At 40.0% G+C, this 22,633-nt stretch overlaps 1 protein-coding gene across 3 annotated transcripts in view; it reads left to right on the top strand.

Moving 5' to 3' along the window:
• The window catches only part of zfat (zinc finger and AT hook domain containing), a 194,320-nt gene that overhangs the window by 27,278 nt on the left and 144,409 nt on the right, over positions 1-22,633 (top strand). For 2 of the 3 annotated variants that reach the window (XM_069922233.1, XM_069922232.1), the window contains exon 3: positions 11,448-11,711. In XM_069922233.1, the coding sequence (XP_069778334.1) occupies positions 11,448-11,711 (264 nt within the window). Of the gene's footprint in view, positions 1-11,447; positions 11,712-22,633 lie in introns of those variants that run through there. The other variant, XM_069922234.1, reaches the window with a different exon arrangement.

Raw genomic sequence — 22,633 nt, 5'->3', positions numbered from 1 at the left:
CACATTCACTTCCACATTATCCTACCACGTAATCGCAATACATTTCCACGCTACCGCTAATGCCAGACAAACAAATGCCATCTGACATTTATCCAACTTTAAACCAGTAGTCAAAGGTATAGTATAACCCAACAAGAAAATTAATGGATCCAATGGTAATTTTATCTTTAATAAATCCTTCCAAAAATTTTTAAATTTTTATCCAAAATGGACCAAACTGCATGAAAAACATTCCAATTTGAAGTCCACATAAATCTCAATTACTAAAACCATATCTTTTTAACTTTTCAGCAATCAAATACAACTGATGTAAAAAATTATAATTGAATACAATTATAATTGAATAAACTGTATATTATATTAATCAATTTAGTTACACTCTCTTAACATATGACTTCCCATTCCTCCTGAGATATATCAAAAGATAAATCTTCTTCCCATTTAATTCTAGATTTACTTAAATCTGGTTTACTCATCTTATCTTGTAGCAAGATACATTTCTGAAATAAATCCCTTTTTTGATATATCCAAATTAAAGTCTCAAACTTAGTTAACTGAGGTAGCATCATTTCTCTTCCAAAATTATCTATCACTAAAGCTTGTAACTGATAATATCCAAATAAAGAATTAGCTGGTATTCCAAACTTCTCCCTAAGCCCGTTAAAAGAAACTGTCCATCTTCAAAACAGTCATCTACCACTTTAGAGTCCCAAATCTTTAAATACGGATTGTTCATTGAAAAAGTAATAACTTTATTCTGATATAACAGGGTTTGAGCCATAATTTTACCCCTAGAACCTATAATGTAATTTCTTTTAGTCCAAATCTCCAATAAATGTTTTAAAACAGGCATATTATACCCCTGCAACAAACGAGAACCCCACTTCAATATAAATTGATGAACTTGAAACTGAAGTATACAAGCCAATTTTACTTTAGCTCACCTTGGAGGTTGAATGACGTCAAACATCCTATTAATAAATTTTAATTGAGCAGCCTTATAATAATTCTGAAAATAAGGCAGTTGAAGTCTACCTAAAGCACACTTCCAAGTCAATTTCTGCAATGCTACCCTAGCTAATTTATCTTTCCACAAAAACATTCTCACAGCAGTATACAATTCCCGAAAGAATACCTTTGGAAGTACACATGGAATGGGCTGAAAAATATTTGTGGAAAAATATTAATCTTAATACAATTCACACAACCTATTAATATTATAGGAAGGTCTTTCCACTTATTCAAATCTGCTTTAATTTTCTTTAATAGGGGTACTGCGGCAGCGCACATCCCTCTTGGCGAACTGGCCCCACTTGTACTGCCACGCCCTCAGGGTAGCCGCGAGAAGATGGCACCATCGGGGGACCTCCGTGCCATGTGGGTTAGAGCAAGGCGCACACCTCCGGCGAGCGCGATAATGTCACCACCGATGCGGGGGCGGAGCTCACGCCGCCCTTAAAGGGGCGCGCGCAAAGTTTGAATAAACAGTTCATTTGAAACCTCCAACGTGGTTGTGGTGTGCTTCAATCTGTGTAGCAGTCGCTACATTGGTGACCCCAACGAGTCCAGACAGTTTTCTGGCCTCCCGATATGGATTCCGCAGCAATCAACGCAATCGCGGTGAAATTCCCCCCCTCCCCCCTTCTGGATGCATCAGTCACACACTTGGTTCGGGCAGGCGGAACTGCAGTTTTGCCTCCGACACATCACATCAGACACCATGATATTCTACCATGTCGTGAGTCCGCTTGATGAAGAGACCGCAGCCAGGGTGAACGACCTCATCCACAACCCACCGGAGGAAGGTATATACCTCGCTCTCAAAAATCTCCTCCTCAGCACCTTTGGCCTCTCCCCATGGCAGCGTACCTCCAGGCTTCTACACCCAGATGGTCTGGGTGATAGAACCCCATTTGCCCTCATGGATGAAATGCTGGCGCTAGCAGAGAGCCACAGACCCTGCTTCCTTCCTTGCCTGAGGACATACAACTCCTGCTGGCAGTTGAGGATTTCTCAGATCCACACCAAGTCGCAGCCCGCGCAGACGTCCTCTGGCGGTCCAAATGAGAAAATGAGCTCACCCTCAGCCAGGTTGCCAGCCCAGGGCCCAATCAACCGCAAGCACAAACCAGAAGAACACCACCCCACCTGATGTTTCTACCATTAATGCTGGGGGGCCCAAGCCCACAAGTGCAGGCAGCCCTGTGCATTCCAGGGAAATGACTCGGCCAGCCGCCATTAATGGCTGCGACGGCTGGCCGCACGAACAGCCTCCTGCATGTGATCGACAAGTCCAGTGGCTGATGCGTCCTGGTAGACACCGGAGCTGAACTGAGCGTGCTCCCCCTGACCGCCCTTGAGACCCGCACATGGGGCCCAACCCTACTGGCGGCCAACGGATCCTTCATCAAGACTTTCAGCACACGCAGTGCCCAGATCCAGATCGGCAAGGACAACTTCCACTGGAAGTTAGTACTGGCCTCTGTGGGCACAGCACTGTTGGGATCCAATTTCCTCCGGGCGCATAGCCTGTTGGTGGACATCAAAGGCAAGGGTTAGTAAATGCCCGCACCTTCCAATCTGTCCGTCTCGACGCCACAGATGCTTGCGGCCATGGGATAGCTTCCATCAGCACCCCCATGGACAAGTATTCTCGCATGTTCGATGTTCCCCTCCATCCTGCAGCCGCAGTTTACTTCCGCCATGCCCCTATATGGAGTCTGCTACCACATCTTGACCTAGGGCCGCCTCCCCATGCCAAAGCCAGGCAGTTGCCCCCCGAGAAGCTGCAACTGGCAAAGGAGGAGTTCTCCCACGTGCAGGAGCTGGGGGTCGTCTGCAGATCGCATAGCCCTTGGGCCTCCCCCTTCCACATGGTCCCAAAGGCTACCAGGGGTTTGTGCCCATGCGGGGACTACCGTCACCTCAACGGTGCGACCATGCCGGACCGATACCCCATCCCTCACATACAGGACTTCACCTGGGTTTTCTCGAAGGTTGACCTGGTATAAGGTTACCACCAAATCCCGATCTACCCTGATGACATCGGCAAGACCACGATCGTCACCCTGTTTGGCCTATTTGAGTTCCTGCGGATGGCCTTCGGCCTCGAAAATGCGGCCCAGACATTCCAACGGCTGATGCACACGGTGGGCAGAGACTTAAACTTAGTGTTTATCTATCTCGACGACATCCTCATTGCCATTCGGGACCATGATGAACACAAGGTCCATCTCCATGAGCTATTTGCTCGACTTGGCCAAGTGCCAGTTCAGAAAACAGTCCTTGCAGTTCCTGGGGCATACCATCTCAGCGGATGAAGCCGCCCCGGCACCCGAGAAAGTTGGAGCTGTACGCCAGTTCCCGAAGCCCGACACCTTCAAAGGACTACAGGAATTCGCCGGCATGGTCAACTTTTACCAACGGTTCACCCTCGGGGAGGCTCGCATCATGCAGCCGTTGTTCGTACTGTTCGCCACCAAGAACAAAACCCTGGAATGGATGGAAGAGGCCAAGAACACTTTAGTCGTGACGAAAGACACCCTGGCGTGCACCACCCTACTAGCTCACCTGCAGCCAGATGTCCACACCGCGCTCTCAATGGATGTGTCAGCCACGGCCGTCAGGGGTGTCCTGGAGCAATCAGTCAATGGCCAGTGATGCCCGCTTGCCTTCTTCAGCAGGCACCTCTGCCCCCCAGAACTGAAATACAGCTCTTTTGACAGGGAAATCCTGGCCCTGTACCTGGCCATCAGACACTTCCAGTACTTCCTAGAGGACAGGCAATTCACTGTGTTTACCGACCACAAACCGCTCACTCAGGCCCTCACAATGTTAAAGGACCCCAGGTCAGCATGCCAGCAGCATCATCTGTAGTAGATGGTGGAGTTCACCACCGATGTCCGACACTGAGTGGGTAAGGACAATGTCGTGGCAGACGGGCTCTCAAGGCCCACCATTCACAGCCTCTCCCCCGGCCTGGACTACACCCAGCTAGCGCAGGTGCAGAATGAGGATGCAGTCACACAAGCTTTCCGCCCCGACACGCTGCTCTATGATGTCTCCACCGGATCGCCATGCCCAGTAGTCCCACTGCAATGGAGGCCGAATGCCTTCAGCATGGTCCACGATTTGGCCCACCCATCGGTCAAGACCTCGGTTCGCATGGTGGCAGAACGGTTCGTGTGGCACGACCTCAAGAAGCAGGTAGCCCAGATGGCAAGAAACTGCATGCAGTGTCAGTCCTCCAAAGTTCAGCGCCATGTAAAGGCCCTGGTACAGCAGTTTGACTCCACGGCCAAGAGGTTCGAGCACACACACATCGACATCATGGGCCCCCTGCCGCTGTCCAGGATCGCCGCTATTTGTTGACAGTGGTCGACCAAGCGACGAGGTGGCCAGAAGCCATCCCACTGAGGGACACTTCCACTGAAACCTGCACCAGGAACCTACTCTCCCACTGGATTGCCAGGTTCGGGGTCCCGGCGCACGTGACGAGCAACAGGAGTGCCCAGTTCACATCCTCTTGTCACAGCTGGCAACCTCTTGGGGATCAAGCTCCATCACACCACCACATACCATCCCCAAGCCAACGGCCTAGTGGAGCGCTTCCACTGGTACCTAAAGTCGGCCCTCATGGCTCACCTCACTGGCCCCAGCTGGACGGTCGAATTCCCCTGGGTCCTGCTCGGCATCAGAATGGCTCGGAAAGAAGACCTACAGGTATCATCTGCAGAGTTGGTCTATGGCGCGCCTCTGTCACTAGCTGGGGAGTTCTTCGGCCTGAGCGCCGGCCCCGCAGCCAAGAGTCGGTCCTTGTTGGCAGACTTGCAGGGTAAGCTCACTTCACTAGCGCCCCCATCACCGACCCACCAAGGCAGCTGCCTGTCTTGTGTCCCCAATTTGCTGGCCACGGCCGATTTTGTTTATGTCCGGCCCCTGCAGCACCCTTATGAAGGCCCCTACAAAGTCCTGCAATGCTCAGGCAAGACGTTCACCCTGGACATTGGGGGCATGGGGGATTTATTCACAGTCGACTGACTCAAGGCGGCACACCTGGACCTTAGCCAGCTGGTTGTGGGGGGGGATTGTGTGGCGGTGCACATCCTCGTGGTGTATCGGCCCCGCTTGCACTGCTGTGCCAGCGGTGCAGCCGCAAGAAGATGGCACCATAGGGGGATTTCTGTGCTGTGTGAGTTAGAGCAAGGCGCGCGCCTCGGGTGAGCATGGTGACATCACTGCCGACACCGGGGCTGAGCTCTCGCTGCCCTTAAAGGGGCGCACGCAAAGTTTGAATAAACAGTTCGTTTGAAACCTCCAACGTGGTCATGATGTGTTTCAATCTGTGTAGCAGTCACTAAAGTACATAATCTAATTTATATAGAGATTGGTAATTTACATCAATGGTTACCCCTAAATATTTAATTTTATTAGACCATCTCAATCTTGTAATCTGTTTAAAATTAATATAATCATCATCTGAAATTGGTAATATTTCATTTTTATCCCAATTAACTTTGTATCCAGACATTTAATACCTAAACACTCTTGCAAATGTCTCAAAGATTGTTCAGATTGTGTTAAATATATCAACACATTGTCTGCAAATAAATTGATCTTATACTCATCTTCTGCAATTTTTAATCCTTTAATATTATCATTTTGTCTAATAGCTTGAGCTAATGGCTCTATGACCAATGCAAATAAGGCTGGTGACAATGGGCAACCCTGACGCGTTGATCTTGATAGTTTAAATGACGAAGAAGTTTGACCATTCGTCACCACCCTAGCAACTGGATTTTTATATAGTCGCTTAACCCAACCAGTAAAAAGTGGCCCGAACTTAAATTTTTCTAGTACTTTAAATAAAAAATGCCATTCCACTCGGTCAAATGCTTTTTCCACATCAAGTGCGACTATTATTGGTTGGTTGGGTTGATGTCTCGAAGCAGTGTTCAAAGTAATCAATCAAAGAATGTTATCCAAAGCATATCTATTCTTAATAAAACCTGCTTAATCAACATGTACCAATTGTGGCAAATATTTAGCAAGTTTATTTGCTAACACTTTAGCTACTATTTTATCATCTACATTCAATAAAGAGATTGGTCGATATGAAGCTACTTTCAAAGGGCCTCTGTCTTTTTTTGGAATTACTGTAATTATCACTCTTGAAAAAGAATCTGGCAATGATTCCTCTTTTGATGCTTGTTTAAGCACATCCATAAATACAGGAGATAAAACTTCATTAAATTCCTTATAAAACTCTCCAGTAATTCCATCACCTTCAGGAGATTTCCCATTTGGCATAGTCTGTATAGCCTCCTTAATTTCAAAGTCTGTAAATGGAACCTCCAATTCCTTCACATCCTCGTCCCTTAAAACTGGCAAATTTAAAGCAGGTGAAAAAGAATCAATAGAACCATTTTCGCAAACCCCCTCAGAAGTATATAACGTTTGATAGAATAAATGAAATTGGTCATTAATTTCCTGAGGTTTAAAGTAACTGTCGAATTCTTTTTTTACAGCATTAATCGTCCTCGAAGCCTGTTCAGCCTTCAACTGCCAAGTCAACACCTTATGAGCCCTATATCCTAATTTATAATAATGCTGTTTAATCTTTTGTACTGATACGTCTGTAATGTATTATAACAAAGTTTCAATTTAGTCAAAGCAGATCTTTTATCTTCATCGAATTCTTTTGAAATTATTTTTCTAAAATTGATATCTCCTCCAAAGTCAGGCTCTCTGCCAAAATTGTTTCTTAACTCTTGCAGAATAACTAATGATTTGACCTCCCAAATATGCTTTCAAGGCATCCCATAAAATAAACTTGCTTTATCTGTAAAAAGGAACTATCAATCTCAATTCTTTGAGAGTGATCACGATGCATTAAATCCTTGCTAATTCCTCGCCGGATCTACGTGTTCGATCTGATCGACCACAATCACCTAAGAGGAGATCTGAGAAGAGGAATGGGAACGGGAATGGGAAGAAGGGGGAAATATTACAAAGCTTGCTTGATATTGAAGACCCCGAACAATCTTTGTCTGGACCGGAGATAGTTGGATGAACTTGGACAGGAGAGGGGTGGTGGATGACTCTGATACTTCCAAAGACATCTGCCACTAGTGGTATTGACCACCCAGTTAATTGGAGGTTTACTACATTTGTTGTAGTTTTGGAGTTTTTTTTAATATATTTTTTTTCGTGTTGTTTTAGAGGGGGATTTTTTTTTTACATAAGGGGAGCTTTTTTTGTGGTTGTATTTGCTGTGTGAGGTTTTTTTTTAGTAAATTATGGCTAATTTGAATTTTGCGACTTTTAATGTTAAGGGTCTTAATAACCCGATCAAGCAAAAGCATGTTTTGGCAAATATTAAAAAGATGAAGGTTGATTACAGGAAACACATTTGACTGAGAGAAAATATATGTTGAAAAGGGATTGGGTTGGACATGTTATTACTTCTTCTTTTCATTCCAAAGCTAGAGGAGTGGCAATTTTGGTACATAAAAAGATATCGTTTGAATTTGAATCATTCTCTGTGATAGCAGGCAAAGTTTTGATAGTGAACTATAAAATATTTGCTGAGGTGTAGACACTGTTGAATGTCTACGCCCCTAATGTAGATGATGAACAGTTTGAATTTGAATCAGGCTAATGAAAATATCTTAATTGGTGGAGATTTTAATTGTGTTTTGGATCCGTTATTGATCCGAAAAATAGTAGGAAAACTAAAATTTGGAGAAGGTTAAATCTAACAGGAAAAGATTTTTCTTTTTATTCACCTCGACATGATTATTTTTCTAGAATTGATTTGTTTTTAGTATCGGCACATCTCCAGGCTCGGATTATTCAGGCTGAATATGAGAGTAGGATTGTATCTGATCATTCTATGCTATTTATATAGTGTGTTGGTTCTGAAGTTATGGAAACGACTTATCAATGGAGATTTAATGCAATGTTATTAAAGCAACCTGCTTTTATTAGTTATATTAAGGAAAATATTTTGTCATTCTTGATTTTATCTTGCTGCTGGTTGTTGAACATGAAAACCACTGCCCATTAGTCAGTCACCAAGGTGAATTGTTTGCTGGCTAGGTAGTGTCTCAATGCCGCACTGTCTCGACAATGGCCTGGGCCTCTTATGCAACAGAGGAGTATCGAATTTCATCAACTGTAGGGTCCATGAAAAAAGGCAATGGGTCTGTCTGCCTGGTTAAGAGTGGCAGTCAGGGCAGTCAGATGCATCGCTGTCCACCTGGAACGGGATGGATTCATCAACGGCGGGCATCATAGCTCTGGCAATGTCTGCCTTGATGCAGCTGAAAGCTGGATGAGCCTCTGGTGTGGAGGGAAACAGATGGATTTAACGAGGGGCTGGGTGGGTTGTGTGGAATACGCACTTAGTTTTATTGTATGTGAGGTTAAGGGGTTTATCAGTCTGGAGGAATTTTTGGTGGTTAGCATCATGGTCCTGCATGTCATGTCCACAAATGGTGACATTATCCAGATATGGGAATGTGGCCCACAGCTCATACTGGTCTGCCATTTGGTCCATCTCCTGTTGGAAGACCAAGACCCCATTAGTGACACCAAAGGGAACCCGCAGGAAATGGTAGAGGCTGTAATCCACCTCAAAACCAGTTTATTGGTATTGCCAAATCATGCAATATTGCATGATTTGCTACACATCCAGCTGCATGTATCTGTTAGTGGTCTGACTGTAATCTATGACAATCCTGTTTTTCTCCCCATTCCTCACCACCACCACTTTGGCTCTCCATGGACTGGTGCTCAATAATCCCCTCACTGAGTAGCTGTTGTACCTCTGACCTGATGAAAGTTGTGCTCCAGTCACTGTATTGCCTACTTTTGGTGTTAACAGGTTTACAGTCAAGGGTGAGGTTATCAAACAGTGGTGGAAGGGTGATGTTGAGGGTTGAGAGTCCGTAAGTTGCACGCCATCTTGGCTGGGGATGGTGGGACCTGTTGCCTGTGTTGTACGCATCCCTGATTAGGTCCTGTGTTCTCTGCGGCTGTTATGGCCTTACAGTTGCAGGCCCATCCGAGAGTTCATAGGGCCCAGCACTCAATTCCCCAAGTCGCTATTTTTGCGTGGCCAGGAGGTATCTCGCGTTGACTTCATTCACCTTCTTCAGGTATAGGCCTTTCAGAATGTCCATTGCCTCTGGGTACAATGCAGCATCCCTGATCATGGAGTATACCAGGGACCTGACCCAGGTGTGTGATACCTGCAGCTTGTCGTTCTCTGATCGAACAATGGCTGATGGTGCCTGCAGGAATGCTTCGAAACAATGTAACCAGAGTTCGAAGCTGATGGAGGCATCAGGTAATTGAGGGTCGATTTCCAACTTCTCCAGGTTCAGGATCTGCTCCATTGTCAAAATTTATAGCGAATAAAATTGATGCACAATCAATAACTCCAAAAGACTGAAGCTATGCAAAAACTGATATATTCACTATCGACTGGAGCCACGTCCATGCTAGTTGACTACCCTGAACTGAAGAAGGGGCTATGGAGTCACCTTTATTTAGGTGCAGTCAGCCAATGGGCATGCCCAGACAGGTTAAACATACAATCAGTAGTTTACCACAATGTGATTGTAGGCAAACCATTTTGGAACTAGCAATCACAGTAGGGCCAAGTTGAATGTTAGAGTAGGCCTAAAGTTGTGGCATTGGAATGGAAAAACACTAATTCTTCGAGATTCAAGATTCTATTTATTGTCATTGAAATAAAACATTGTCCTTTTACATGAACATGCTTTTGCCTGCTATAAGACAGGCAGATTCACCATCAGCAGAAATTGCCTGAGGCACCTTTTACAGTCAGAGAAAAAGAGAGTCCCCCCAAGTTACCGAGTGTCAGTGGATTCACCTCCAGTGCTTCCAGTGGGGGTGGATTTGGCAGCACAATTCGAGTGGGCTTAAATCTGGCTTTCCGGAAATCTGGAAAAATCCTAAATTCAGAACACACTGTCCCCCAAGGATTCCGGATAAAGATTTGTGTAGAATAGCTAGAATCAATGACTAATTGTCTGTAAATGTATAATGAGATTAGAATTAAACTGAAATTTCCTTTCAGGCAGTCATTTGGTGATGAGGGTGATTTGCTTCCAGGACAGTCTTTGGGTTTTAATTGACTCCCCTTTCATCATGCGTAGAGAATTTTCAGCTTGAAGAAGCGGGTGCATAGATTGATTAGATTTTTGCACATTCCTACTGAGGCTCCTTGGCTTCCATGTGCATGATGACACCTTGGAGGCTGCTTCTGAAATTTGAGATTTTAAATTCAGATGAAAAGCACGATAACAGGCCTTTTTGGCCAACAAGCCTGCACTGTCCAAATTCCCCAATTAGCCTATAACTGAAGGATGGGAGGAAACCAGAGCATCTGGAAGAAACCCACACAGGACATGGGGAGAATGTACAAACTCCTTACAGACAGTGCCAGATTTGAACCTGGGTTGCTGGCGCTGTAATAGCGCCATTCTATCCGCTACGCCAACTGCGCTCTCAGGTTTTAAACAATGTTTTAAAATAAGGAAGAATTAGAGAGGGAAAGTGGAATAAAGAATAAAAGAGCTTTTACGAGTATTTGGAATAAATGTATTTTAATTAACCTTGCTCAGTGTTTCTATTTCTGAAATGTTCTTATTGAAATATCCTTTCAAACACTCAGAGTCGTGGGAGAATGGAATGATCTTGCAGAAGAGGTAGTTGCGGCAGGGTGCCTTCTGTCATTTAAGAGAAGGTTGGATGTGTACATGGATGTGAGGGGATTGGAGGGTTATGGGCGGAGAGCGGGAGGGGAGTAGCTAGTGGAGTTGTTCGAGTGAACCGGCGCGGACTCGGAGGGCCGACATGGCCTGTTTCCGCGCTGTAAACAGTTAAAATATCGTGTTATCTTTTCAAAATTTTACCCATAGAATAGGAGATAGCAATTATTGATCACAAAGAACTATACACACATTGTGTCGTCAAATAATCTTCATAGATAAAATACAAGGACCCAATCTGAGGCATATCCACTTTATTTCCAATTCTCACCCATAGATAAAATAAAAAACACAGATGATCCCTCTTCCTTTAACGCTGTTTGGGGTATGGAAATTCATCCTTAAAGCATTCAAAAATTTGAGATATGGAATAAAATTCACTCTCATAGAATTTGTGGGGGAAGAAAAATAAAATTTGAGGTAATTTTTTAAAACTTCTTTTTGCACTTACACAGATCATGCTGATTTGCACTACAGAAAGTTTTTAGAACTCACCCCCCCCCCCCGATCCTGGAGTACAAGGTGGGGAGGGGGTCGCCTGTAATAACTGCATATTCTTCTGTGCTGGAATCACCTCATTCATAACTGCATGAAAATATTTGCCGAAGTCCTGAACAATTCTCTGTCTCCTGTGTTTTAATATAGTGACAGTAGCTGCAAAGAGGAAAAGGGGAAGACCAAAAGGTTCAAAGAAGAAATTCTATGCTGAGGCAGAGGAGTCAGGAGATGCCAGTAATGATACTCTGAGTACAGAGAATAAATTTGAACAAGAGGGTGAAGACATAGAAGAGTCGGATAGTTTGGATTGTCGGAGGTGCAGTCGGAAATTCTCGAACAGGAGGCAACTGCGCAAGCATCGTTGCTTTGTTGTACTGAAGGATGAAGGAGGAGAAGAAGAAGGAGAAGATGGTAATACCCTATTTGTCACCAAATATCACATAGGTTTAATATTGTAGCTTCATGTTGTGGGACCTCTATTTTATTTTTTCTCTACCCAATATGGTTTGCTTTTATTCATCAGTTATGGATGTGAAGGGTTGATCAGCAAACTCCGCTATTTCATTTGAAGTTGTAACAAATTCAAATTCAATTGGAAAATCTCCCCATAATATACTGCTACCCTAAACAGAATCCTGACTTCAGAACCCACTCTCTTGAGCCTTGAGGGCATTTGTCAGATGTCCAACCGAAATTAAGTTGTGGTCAAAACCAAGAATAGGCTCCATTAAATATGGTTTCCCTCACTAAAATTTGATATAATGAGCAATGCAGTCACCATGAATTCCCTCCGATTTGCCTTTACACTGATGCTGAGAAGGTAAGTGATGTTCTCCTCAAAGTTGTGAGCTGCACAAAGATGTCTCCCAAGCAGCGACTGTTGGCACCAATGACCACTAACGCCTGGCCTCTGAAGTTCTTATCAACTGCAGAGGCAACATAATTTTACCAGTTTATTTTTTGTGCCAGCAATCAACCAGAATCATGTATAATCTTACACCAGAAACCTGTATGATTTCATAACCATAGCTTTTTTTAGATTCCTTCCTCTGAGGCAAATTGGTGCTGGGCTCATTGTAAAATCAATATCTTGAGATGTTCTAGCAATAAGTGGCTATTATGTTTCAATGCTAGAGTCCTTCAAGGAACCATTTGACAATGGCTGTCTATTATGTTGCAGACATTTTTTACAAGATGGTTAAGTAAAGGTAAAAAGCCCAGGACTGCACTTGTATTGAACAACTCTACACTAAATTGGATGATTACATTTGGATGGGAGCAGGTTTACTATAATTCATTTGTCTTTGGGCAGACAAAATTCTAGTAACTTTAGTAAGTTCCCATTGTTCTGGAAGTTTTTGTTTGAGTTGGACTATGTTTGGTTGTGGTATAATTGAAAAAAAATGTTCTCTTGATTTATCTAAAAAGCAAATAGTTGAGAGGATGATCAGTCACTCAAAAGTGATCATTGGTGAATATGGTAATTCCAAGGGAAATTAAAAGGCAAGTAACTGGGAACATAAAAAAAAAGTCTCTCCCAGTATGTAACCTGAACTGGAGGGCGAACCAATATTCTGGTGCGGAGATTTAATAGATTTACCTCAGAGATTTTAAATGTGTCTGGTAGGGGGTGGGGATCCAAGGTGGAGAGAAAGAAATGAAAATGGTTAAGGAGCACGAGCAAGGCAAAAGAAGTTGTTGAAGATGTGGAGGATAAAATGGGTGAAGTTCATCAGGTCTGTTTAATCAGAAGACTGGGAGGGAAGTGGAGGAGTTTGGGGTGTGGATAAGTGCAGACCAATGGGATATCGTAGCAATAACGAGGATATAGTTGAAGGAGGATCTGGTAGCTCAGTGTGCAGGGGGACCATTGTCACAGGGTGTAAGAGGATCTTGGGAAAAGAGGTGGTGGGGAGAGGGTTTGTAATATTAATCAAAGATGGTATCACAGCAGAGAGGATATTGCCGGAGAGCTATCGTGTGAGACATGGGGTGGGGGGGGGGGGGAATCAGGAAGCGAAGAGGAGTAGGCATCACCAAACTGTCACTGAGACCAAGAGATCAAATGTACGGAGAGATTGTTAATGTCTGTATAATTAGCAAAGCTGTTATAGCAAGTGACTTCAACTTTCCCAATATTGACTGGAAATGCAAAGTGTGAGAAGATTGGATGGAGAAAACTTCCTCCAGCAATATGTGGATAGGCCTACTTGGGAAGGAATAATATTGGATCCTGTGATGGGGAATAAAGCTGGTCAGGAAACAGATGTCAGTAAAGGAATACTATGGGACTAGTGATGACAATTCTATTGGCTTTTAAGATAATTAGTGGAAAATTAGAACACTGATCTTCAAATTAAAATCCTAATTTGAGGCAAGGCCAATTTCAGTAAGATTAGGCAGGTTTCCTGGATCTATGGAGGAGAGTTTAAACTGGTTTGGCAGGAGGTGGAAATCAGAATGAGAGTACGGAGATTGGGGTAGAAGGACAACTAGATTTGAAGGGAGAGGGGAACCAGAATGTTAAAGTTAATGAAGGAGAGGGAGTAGTAAAAGTAGATGGTAATTAAAGGAATGAATGTGGAGGACATTCTCTCATGCATATATTTCAATGCAAGGAGCATGGTAAAGTGGATGAGCACATGGATATATATTGTAGCCGCAGTGAAACTTGGTTGCAGGAGGGGCATGATTGGCAGCTAGGTATTCCAGGATTCCGTTGCTTTAGGCATGATAGAACAGGGGGGATAAAAGGTGGAGGAGTTGCATTGCTTATTAGAGAAAATATTAAAGCGGTGCAATGGCAGGATAGATTGGAGGTCTTGTCCAGTGAGGCTATTTTGGTGGAAGTGAGAAATGGGAAAGGCATGAAAACACTAATGGGGGTGTATTGTAGACCCCCTCATGGACAAAGTGAATTGGAGAAGCAAATTTGTAAAGAGATAGCATATATGAATCGGAAAACCATACTGTAAAAAGGGCTGAATGGGTTGGTGTTTGTCAAATGTGTTCAGGAAAGTTTTCTAAATCAATACATAGAAGAACCAACTAGAGAGGGGGGCAGTATTGGATCTCCTATTGGGGAATGAGAAAGGTCAGGTGACAGAGGTTTGTGTTGGGGAACACTTTGGGTCTAATGATCATATTTTAGGCTAATTACGGATAAGGATAGGGGTGGGCCTAATGTTGAGATTCTTGATTGGAATAAGGCTAATTTTGAAGAGCTGCAAAAGGATTAGAAGGTGTGGATTGGGATAATTTATTTTGTGGAAAGGATGCGACAGATAAAAGAGGATATTCAAAGGGGAAATTTTGAGAGTATTGAGTCGGTATGTTGCTGTGAGGATGAAAAGAAATGTTAGAAAATTAGGGAGCCTTGGTTTTCAAGGATAATGGGAATTTGATTTGAAGGAAGAGGGAGGTACACAATAGATATAGACAGCAGGGAATAAATGAGGTGCTTGAGGAATATAAAGAGTGCAAAAAAATCATAAGGAAGAAATTAGAAAGGCTAAAAGGTGATATGAGGCTATTTTTGGAGGCACAGTAAAAATAAATCCAAAGGATTTCTACAAGTACACTAACAGTAAAAGAATAGTGAGGGATAAAATTGGGCCCCTTGAGGATCAGAAAGGTAGACTATGTGAAAAATCAGAAGAGATGTGGGAAATTTTAAATGATTTTTTTTCTTCACTATTCACTAAGGATAGGAATACTGAGTCAGGTGAAGTAAGGAAAACTAGTAGCAAGGTCATGGAAAATATACAGATTAATGAGGAGATAGTACTGGGTATTTTAAAGAGAATAAAGGTGGATAAATCTTCAGGTCCTGACAAGATATTCCATAGGACCTTGAGGGAGGTTATTATAGAAATAGCAGGGGCTCTGCCAGAAATATTTAAAATGTTATTAGCCACGGGGGAGGTGCTGGAGGATTGGAGGGTAGCTCACATTGCTCTACTGTTTAAAAAGGGCTCTAAAATTAAACTGGGAAATTATAGGCACATGAGTCTGTCGTCGGTGGTAGGTAAATTAATGGAGAATGTTCTTAGAGATTGAAAATTTAATTATTTGGATAGACAGGGACTGATTAAGAGTAGTCAACATGGTTTTGTGTGTGGAAGATCACGTTTAAAAAATCATAGAGTTTTTCGAAGAGGTTACTAAGAAGGGAACCTGTGGATGTTGTCTATTTGGACTTTTATAAGTCTTTTGACAAGATTTTGCATAAGAGGTTAGTTAGGAAGGTTCAATGATTAGGTATGAATGTTGAAGTAATGAAATGGATTCAACAATGGTTGGATGGGAGATGCTAGGAGTAGTGGTGGAAAATTATTTGTTAAATTGGAGGCCAGTGACCAGTGGAGTGCCTCAGGGATCGGTGAGAGCCATAAAAAAAGAAAAAGGAAAGAATATTAAAAAAAAGAATTAATTATACATATTAAAATCTAATCAATATAAATTGAAATGTAAATATTCTGAGTATAACAGCCACTTATTAATAACAAAATTATAATTATCATGCAAAACATACATAATTTTTTCCATTCCTAAACAATATTTCATCTCATTATGCCATCTATTAATATCAGTCATATTTGTATCTTTCCACATACTAGCGATACATTTTTTTCGCTACAGATAAAGCTAAATATACAAAAGCAAGCTGGAATTTATCTAATCCCAAGCCTTTCAGAGGTTGCAAACTACCCAATAAAAATACTGTTGCATCTAAAACTATTTTAATCTTATACAGATATTCTAAAAACGATTGAATTTTCTTCCAAAAAGATTGTATATGTATACATAACCAAACAGCATGAAAAAAGTTCCAACCGTATCACCACATCTAAAACACAAATCTGATTCATTAAAACCATATTTTTTAAAAATTTTTCAGGTGTCAAATATAATTGATGTAAAAAATTGTAATTAATCATTGCATAATGTGCATTTATCAATCTAGTTACACTATCATAACAGATATCTAACCAATCATCTTCTGAAAAAATGAAACCAATATCCGCTTCACATTTAATTTTAGATCTATCCCAACCCTTTTTATCCATACCATCTTATAATATTTGATACATAAATGAAATATAACCCTTCTCTGGTACCTTCATAAGAAAAGTCTCAAATTTAGTCATTTAGGTAAAATCATATCTCTACCAAACATACATTTTACCAAAGATCGAATTTGATAATAAAGAAATAAAGAATTCTTATCAATACCAAAATCTTCCCTCATCTTCTTAAGACATATGATTTTTCCCTCTTTAAAACAATCTCCCAAATTTTTCACACCTTTAAATCTCCAATACAATAAACTTTGATTATGTATTGAAAAAGAAATAAGTTGATTATTATACAACGGAGTCAAAGCCAATAATTTACCCCTAGAACCTATCATTTTATTTTTATTAATCCATAACTTCATTAAATGTTTTAGTATAGGCACATTATATTGTTGTAATAAATTCATATTCCACCTAAACAAAAATTGATGTATTTCAAATTCAGAAATACTTGACATCTCAATTTTAGCCCAACTAGGAGGCCGTACCAAATCCATCAATGAACTAATAAATTTAACTTGGGCTGCCTCATAATAATTTTGAAAATGTGGTAAACGTAATCTCCCTAACTCATATTTCCAAGTTAATTTATTCAAAGCTACTCTCAAAAATTATACTCTACATAAAAACTCCCTAAATCTCGAAAAAAAATTTTAACAAGTAAATAACGGAATAGATTGAAACAAATATTGTATACGCGGAAAAATATTCATCTTAATTGTATTTATCCTTCCCATTAAATTAATAGGTAAATCTTTCCATTTAATCAAATCAGTTTTAATTTTTTTCATTAATGGAGCATAATTTAATTTATATAAAGATTTATAATTAACATTCAAAATTATACCCAGATATTTAATTCGGTCAGTCCACTTCAAATTAATAATATTTTTATAAACTGAATAATCTCCTTCACTTACCAGTAATATTTCACTTTTTTCCCAATTAACTTTATATCCAGAAAGACATCCATATTGTATTAAACATTCCTTCAGATGCAAAAGTGACTGAGCTGGGTTTATTAAATACACCAATACGTCATCAGCAAAGAAATTAATTTTATACTCCTCATCTAAAACTTTCATACCTTGTATCTGTGTATTTTGTCTTATCAACTGTGCTAAAGGTTCAATCACTAACGCAAACAAAGCTGGTGATAAAGGACAACCTTGACAAGTTGATCGAGTTAACTTAAAAGATTCCAAAATCAAACCATTCATCAATACTCTAGCTACCGGTTTACTATATAGAGCCCTAATCCAACCAATAAAAGAAGGACCAAACTTAAATTTCTCCAAAACTTTAAACAAAAAATTCCATTCAACTCTATCAAATTCTTTTTCTGCATCTAAGGATATCACCGTCGGATGATCTAAAGATTGTCGAAATCTATTAATCAAACTAATCACGTGCAAAATGTTATCTGAAGCCTATGTATTCTTTATAAAAGCTGTTTGATCAATATGAATCAACTTTGGTAAAATTTTAGCCAATCTATTCGCTAATATTTTAGCTATTATTTTATAATCTACATTTAACAATGCAATTGGTCTATATGAAGATACTTTCAAAGGTTCTCTACCTTTTTTAGGAATTACTGTAATTAAAGCACTAGAACAAGACTCAGGTAATTCATAATGTTCTCCAACTTGATGTAATACATCCCCAAACACTGTAGATAAATTATCATAAAAAATTTTAGAAACTTCAACCGAAAATCCATCATCACCAGGCGATTTACCATTCGGCATTTCCAGCATAGCCATTTTAATTTCCGAATCAGTAAATGGTTCTTCTAACTCCTGTATATCTCCATCCTCTAATATCGGTAAATTCAACTGTGATTAAATAAAAAGATCAATCAATCCAGTTTCCTGTTTTCCTTCAGATGTATATAACTTTTTATAAAATGAATTAAACTTATCATTAATCTCATGAGGTTTATGTAATATGAGAATTCTGTCTAACAGCGTTAATAGTCCTTGATATCTGTTCTTTCTTTAATTGCCACGCCAATACCTTATGTGCTTTCTCTCCCCATTCATAATACTGTTGTTTAGTCCTATTAATCACACATTCCAATTGATAAGATTGCAAAGTATTATATTTCAGTTTCAGCCTAGATAATTGTATTTTCAGATCTTCTGTAGCGTCTTTCTGAAATTCCTTTTCTAACTCATCGATCCGTTTCTCTAATTCAAGTCTCCGATTTAATCGATTCTTTTTTATTTTAGATGTATAACTAATTATTTGTCCAATCAAATAGGCTTTCATAGCATCCCATAATGCAAACTTACTTTGAACAGAATTAGAATTTACTTTAAAAAAATTAATTTGTTTTTTTTTCAAAAAATCAATAAATTCCATATTTTTTAACAAATTGTATTAAATCTCCAATGATAAGCTATTTGAATTTTCTCAGAAGTTTCATATGTAAAATATAACAGAGAATGATCTGAAATCACCCTACTTTTATATTCCGCTTGTTGTATTTTCCCTTATAAATGTGCCGATACTAAAAAGAAGTCAATCCTTGAAAACGATTCATGTCGAGATGAATAAAAGGAGAAATCTTTCTCTGTCGGATTAAGATGTCTCCAAATATCTACTGAATTAAGATCTTTCATCAACGCTTGGACCTGAATTGCCATCTTGGATTTTTTAACTTTCTTTGGAGATTTATCCAATAAAGGTTGCAAAACACAATTAAAATCACCACCAACTAAAATATTATCATTAGCCTGACCCAAACATAAAAATGCATCCAAAATAAATACTTCATCATCTGCATTTGGAGCATAAATATTAAGTAAAGTCTGAAATTCACTAAAAATCTTACAATTCAGTTTAAGAATACATCCTGCCTTTTCCTTCATTGATTGTAATTCAAAAGATAAATTTTTATATATCAAAATTGCTACACCTTTAGCTCTAGAATTAAATGAAGAAGAATATACATGCCCAACCCAGTCCTTTTTTTTAATTTCATGCTTTCATTCACATTCAAATGTGTTTCTTGTAAAAAGGCAATATCAATTTTCATTTTCTTAATATATGCCAAGACTCACTTACGTTTAATCGGACTATTTAATCCTTGAACATTAAAAGTAGCAAACCTCAACTTTGACATATCTACTATTATTACTAAATTCCAATAATATCTTTATATAAAAACTCAAATCAATATATATAGGCCCTCCAATAAAAAAATCACAAATTAAAAACTAAAAATAATAAAAATTAAAAAAAAAAATAATAAAGAAAAATAAGAAAATCGCCACCCCCTTAAAAAAAACTACCAAAAGGTAGTAGTCCCCTAAACAAAAATTGGGTGTGGTCACCCACCAGTGGCTGATGACTAGTAAAGAACTTAGTGCACATGTGGGTCACCCACCAGTGGCTGATGACTAGTAAAGAACTTAATGCAAATCTCTCCCTCCCCAGCCAAACAGTCAGTAACATCAAAATATCATAACAAAAGAAAAAATAGAAGTAAATTCTTCTTTTCATCCAGAAGAGTCCAATCTCGAAGATCCCATTTTATAAAGAGGGAGACTCTTTCCATTCCCGTTTTTCCCATTTCTGCCATTTCTTCCATTTCCAGAACAACCAGATTTTTCTTTAGGAGATAATGGTGGACTACGTCTTTGTCCTCTTATATCTGGCAATGAATCAGCAAAAATCACTGCTTCACTATCAGTTTCAAAAAATCGAAATTGATAGTCTCCAGAAAACACCTTCAACACTGCAGGTTAACGAAAAGTACACTTATAACCTTTACGCCACAAGGCTTCTTGTCTAAAGGGGTTTAGACAATGAAGAGATTGAGCCTGGGGCTGTATCAAATTGTCTTGGCCCCAAATCTTCAGCAAGTTGAAGATGTATCTTCTTTTGAACTGGAGGTTTAGTCTTTTTACCATTAGTGGCCATAATAATTGCTTAATACTTTAAACTAAAATTTTAAAAGTTTAAACTTGAAAATAAAGGGTTAAAAAACGGGTATTTAAAAGTTTTGCCAGAGAGGTCGTGATTGCATGTCATTAAATCGAAGTCGACGTTGAATGACATCTTGACTCAGATCAGGATAAAATAAGACTCTGCTATTCTGAATCTATAACGGAGTTTGTCGTTGTCTCGCATTTTGTACTGCAAGTTGAAGTATTGCTTCTCTATTCAAATAACTCAAACATCGAATTATTACCGGTCTCGGTGATTGACCAGCTGAGGGTGTTCTTCTTAAAGCTCTATGGGGTCTTTCCAGTGCCAATCCCCCAGAGAAAAATTCTTGCCCTAATATTTGCGGAATCCAGTCTTTAAAGAAACAAAGAGGATCTTGTCCTTCTATACCTTTTTGCAAACCAACAATCTTCACATTATTCCTTCTGCTTTGATTCTCCAAATAATCTATTTTTTTTTTCTAGCTCCTTCTCACGTTCTCTTAATTTTATGACTGATATTTCCACCTTCAACACTTTTTCCGTGTTACAAGTTCTTGTTGTTTACAGTCCAAAAAAGCAGTCTGAAGTTTTTTTAATTCTTCATAAGATGCATCCACACGTGTCTTGACCATATTTAATTCTGAACTTATACCAGCATTCATATGTACCATTTCATTCATTTGAGATGTCAACAAATCCATTCCAGGTTTTATAACAGCTTGAATAATTGCATTCAATTGCATATACTGTGATACAGTAAAGCTCAGCTCTGCTCTCTCTAACTCTCTAAGTTAACTGCAAGTCCTGCTGCAACTCAACAGAAGGCATTTTAAAAGTTTTACTGCGGGTCTGGACTCCCAGCGACGGCACCCCGACTTCCTCAGAGGGTCGCCGCTGGTCTCCCCCCCATATCTCGTTGTTTTTTCATCAATTCACGAAGAAAAACGATTTCTTCAGATTGAAATGCTACCTGATGCATTTCCAACAATGGAGTCATCTTCCTGTGTGCTCCCTCCATTGAAATCGAAAGGCTTTCCAAATCGGGGTCCACTTCTTGGGAACACGCACCTTCTTCCGGAGGACAGGTAATTCCAGCGCCATCCTTCATTTGGTTAGCAATAGAATTTTTTTTTCAGCCCCCACAGTCAATCTTTGGGGTTTAGACAATGAAGAGATTGAGCCTGGGGCTGTATCAAATTGTTTTGGCCCCAAATCTTTAGCACGTCGAAGATGTATCTTCTTTTGAACTGGAGGTTTAGTCTTTTTACCATTAGTGGCCATAATAATTGCTTAATACTTTAAACTAAAATTCTAAAAGTTTAAACTTGAAAACAAAGGGTTAAAAAACGGGTATTTAAAAGTCTTGCCAGAGAGGTCGCGATTGCATGTCTAGACTCTACATCATCTTGCCACGCCCCCCATGGGTTATAATTTATTTGATGCAAATATTAGATTGTAAAAGCTTGACTGCCAAATTTTGAGGGGGGTTCAAATGGAGAAAAGGAATGTATAGGACAAACATATTCCTTTGGGATAAAGAGAGATATAGAGCACAAATATGAAAGAAAAAGGATACACATAAGACACAAAAGAATCCTTTGTGAGTCTAAGGAATGTAGGAACATAATGAAGAGGGATATAAACAGGGCTAAAAGAGGTTATGAGACAGCTTTGGCAGAGAGTGTAAGGGAAAATCCAAAGAGATTTTAAATAATATTAAGAACAAAAGGGTCTTGAGGGAAAGAATGGGTCATCTTAAGGATCAGGATGAACATTTGTGTAGAGCCTGAAGAATGTGTTTACTGTTGAACAGGATAAGCAGGAGCGGGAGAGAAGGATGGTACTGAAGATAACCTGGGTATGTTTGTATCAGTAATGAAGAAATGTTAGCAGTATTAGAGCATATTAGAGTGGATAAATCTCCAGGCCTAAACTAGAACTTGTGAGGAAGCAGAAAGGAATTTTTTGGGGCCTTGATAGAAGTTGTTAAGACTGCTTAGGATAGAAGTTTTGGAGGACTGGAACATGACTAATGTGATACTCTGTAAGGATAATCCAGTAAACTACTGGATATCAATGGTAGAGAAATGGTTGGAAAGGATTCTGAGAGATCAAATCTATCAACATTTGGAAGGTCAGGGGAATATTAGGGAGAGCCACCATGATTTGTTCATGGGAAATGTTTTGAAGAGGTAACAAAGAGAGAAGATGAGTGAAGATGTTGTTTATATGGATTTTAATAAAGCAGTTGATAAAGTCATACTTAGAAGGTTTACAGCTCATGGGATAGGAAGCCAATCAGCCTTCTGGATAAAAT

This window comes from Narcine bancroftii, chromosome 2, assembly GCF_036971445.1.
Source record: "Narcine bancroftii isolate sNarBan1 chromosome 2, sNarBan1.hap1, whole genome shotgun sequence".
NCBI lineage: Eukaryota > Metazoa > Chordata > Chondrichthyes > Torpediniformes > Narcinidae > Narcine > Narcine bancroftii.
Note: the sequence above shows the minus strand (reverse complement) of the source record. Positions and strands in the feature narration are given on the sequence as shown.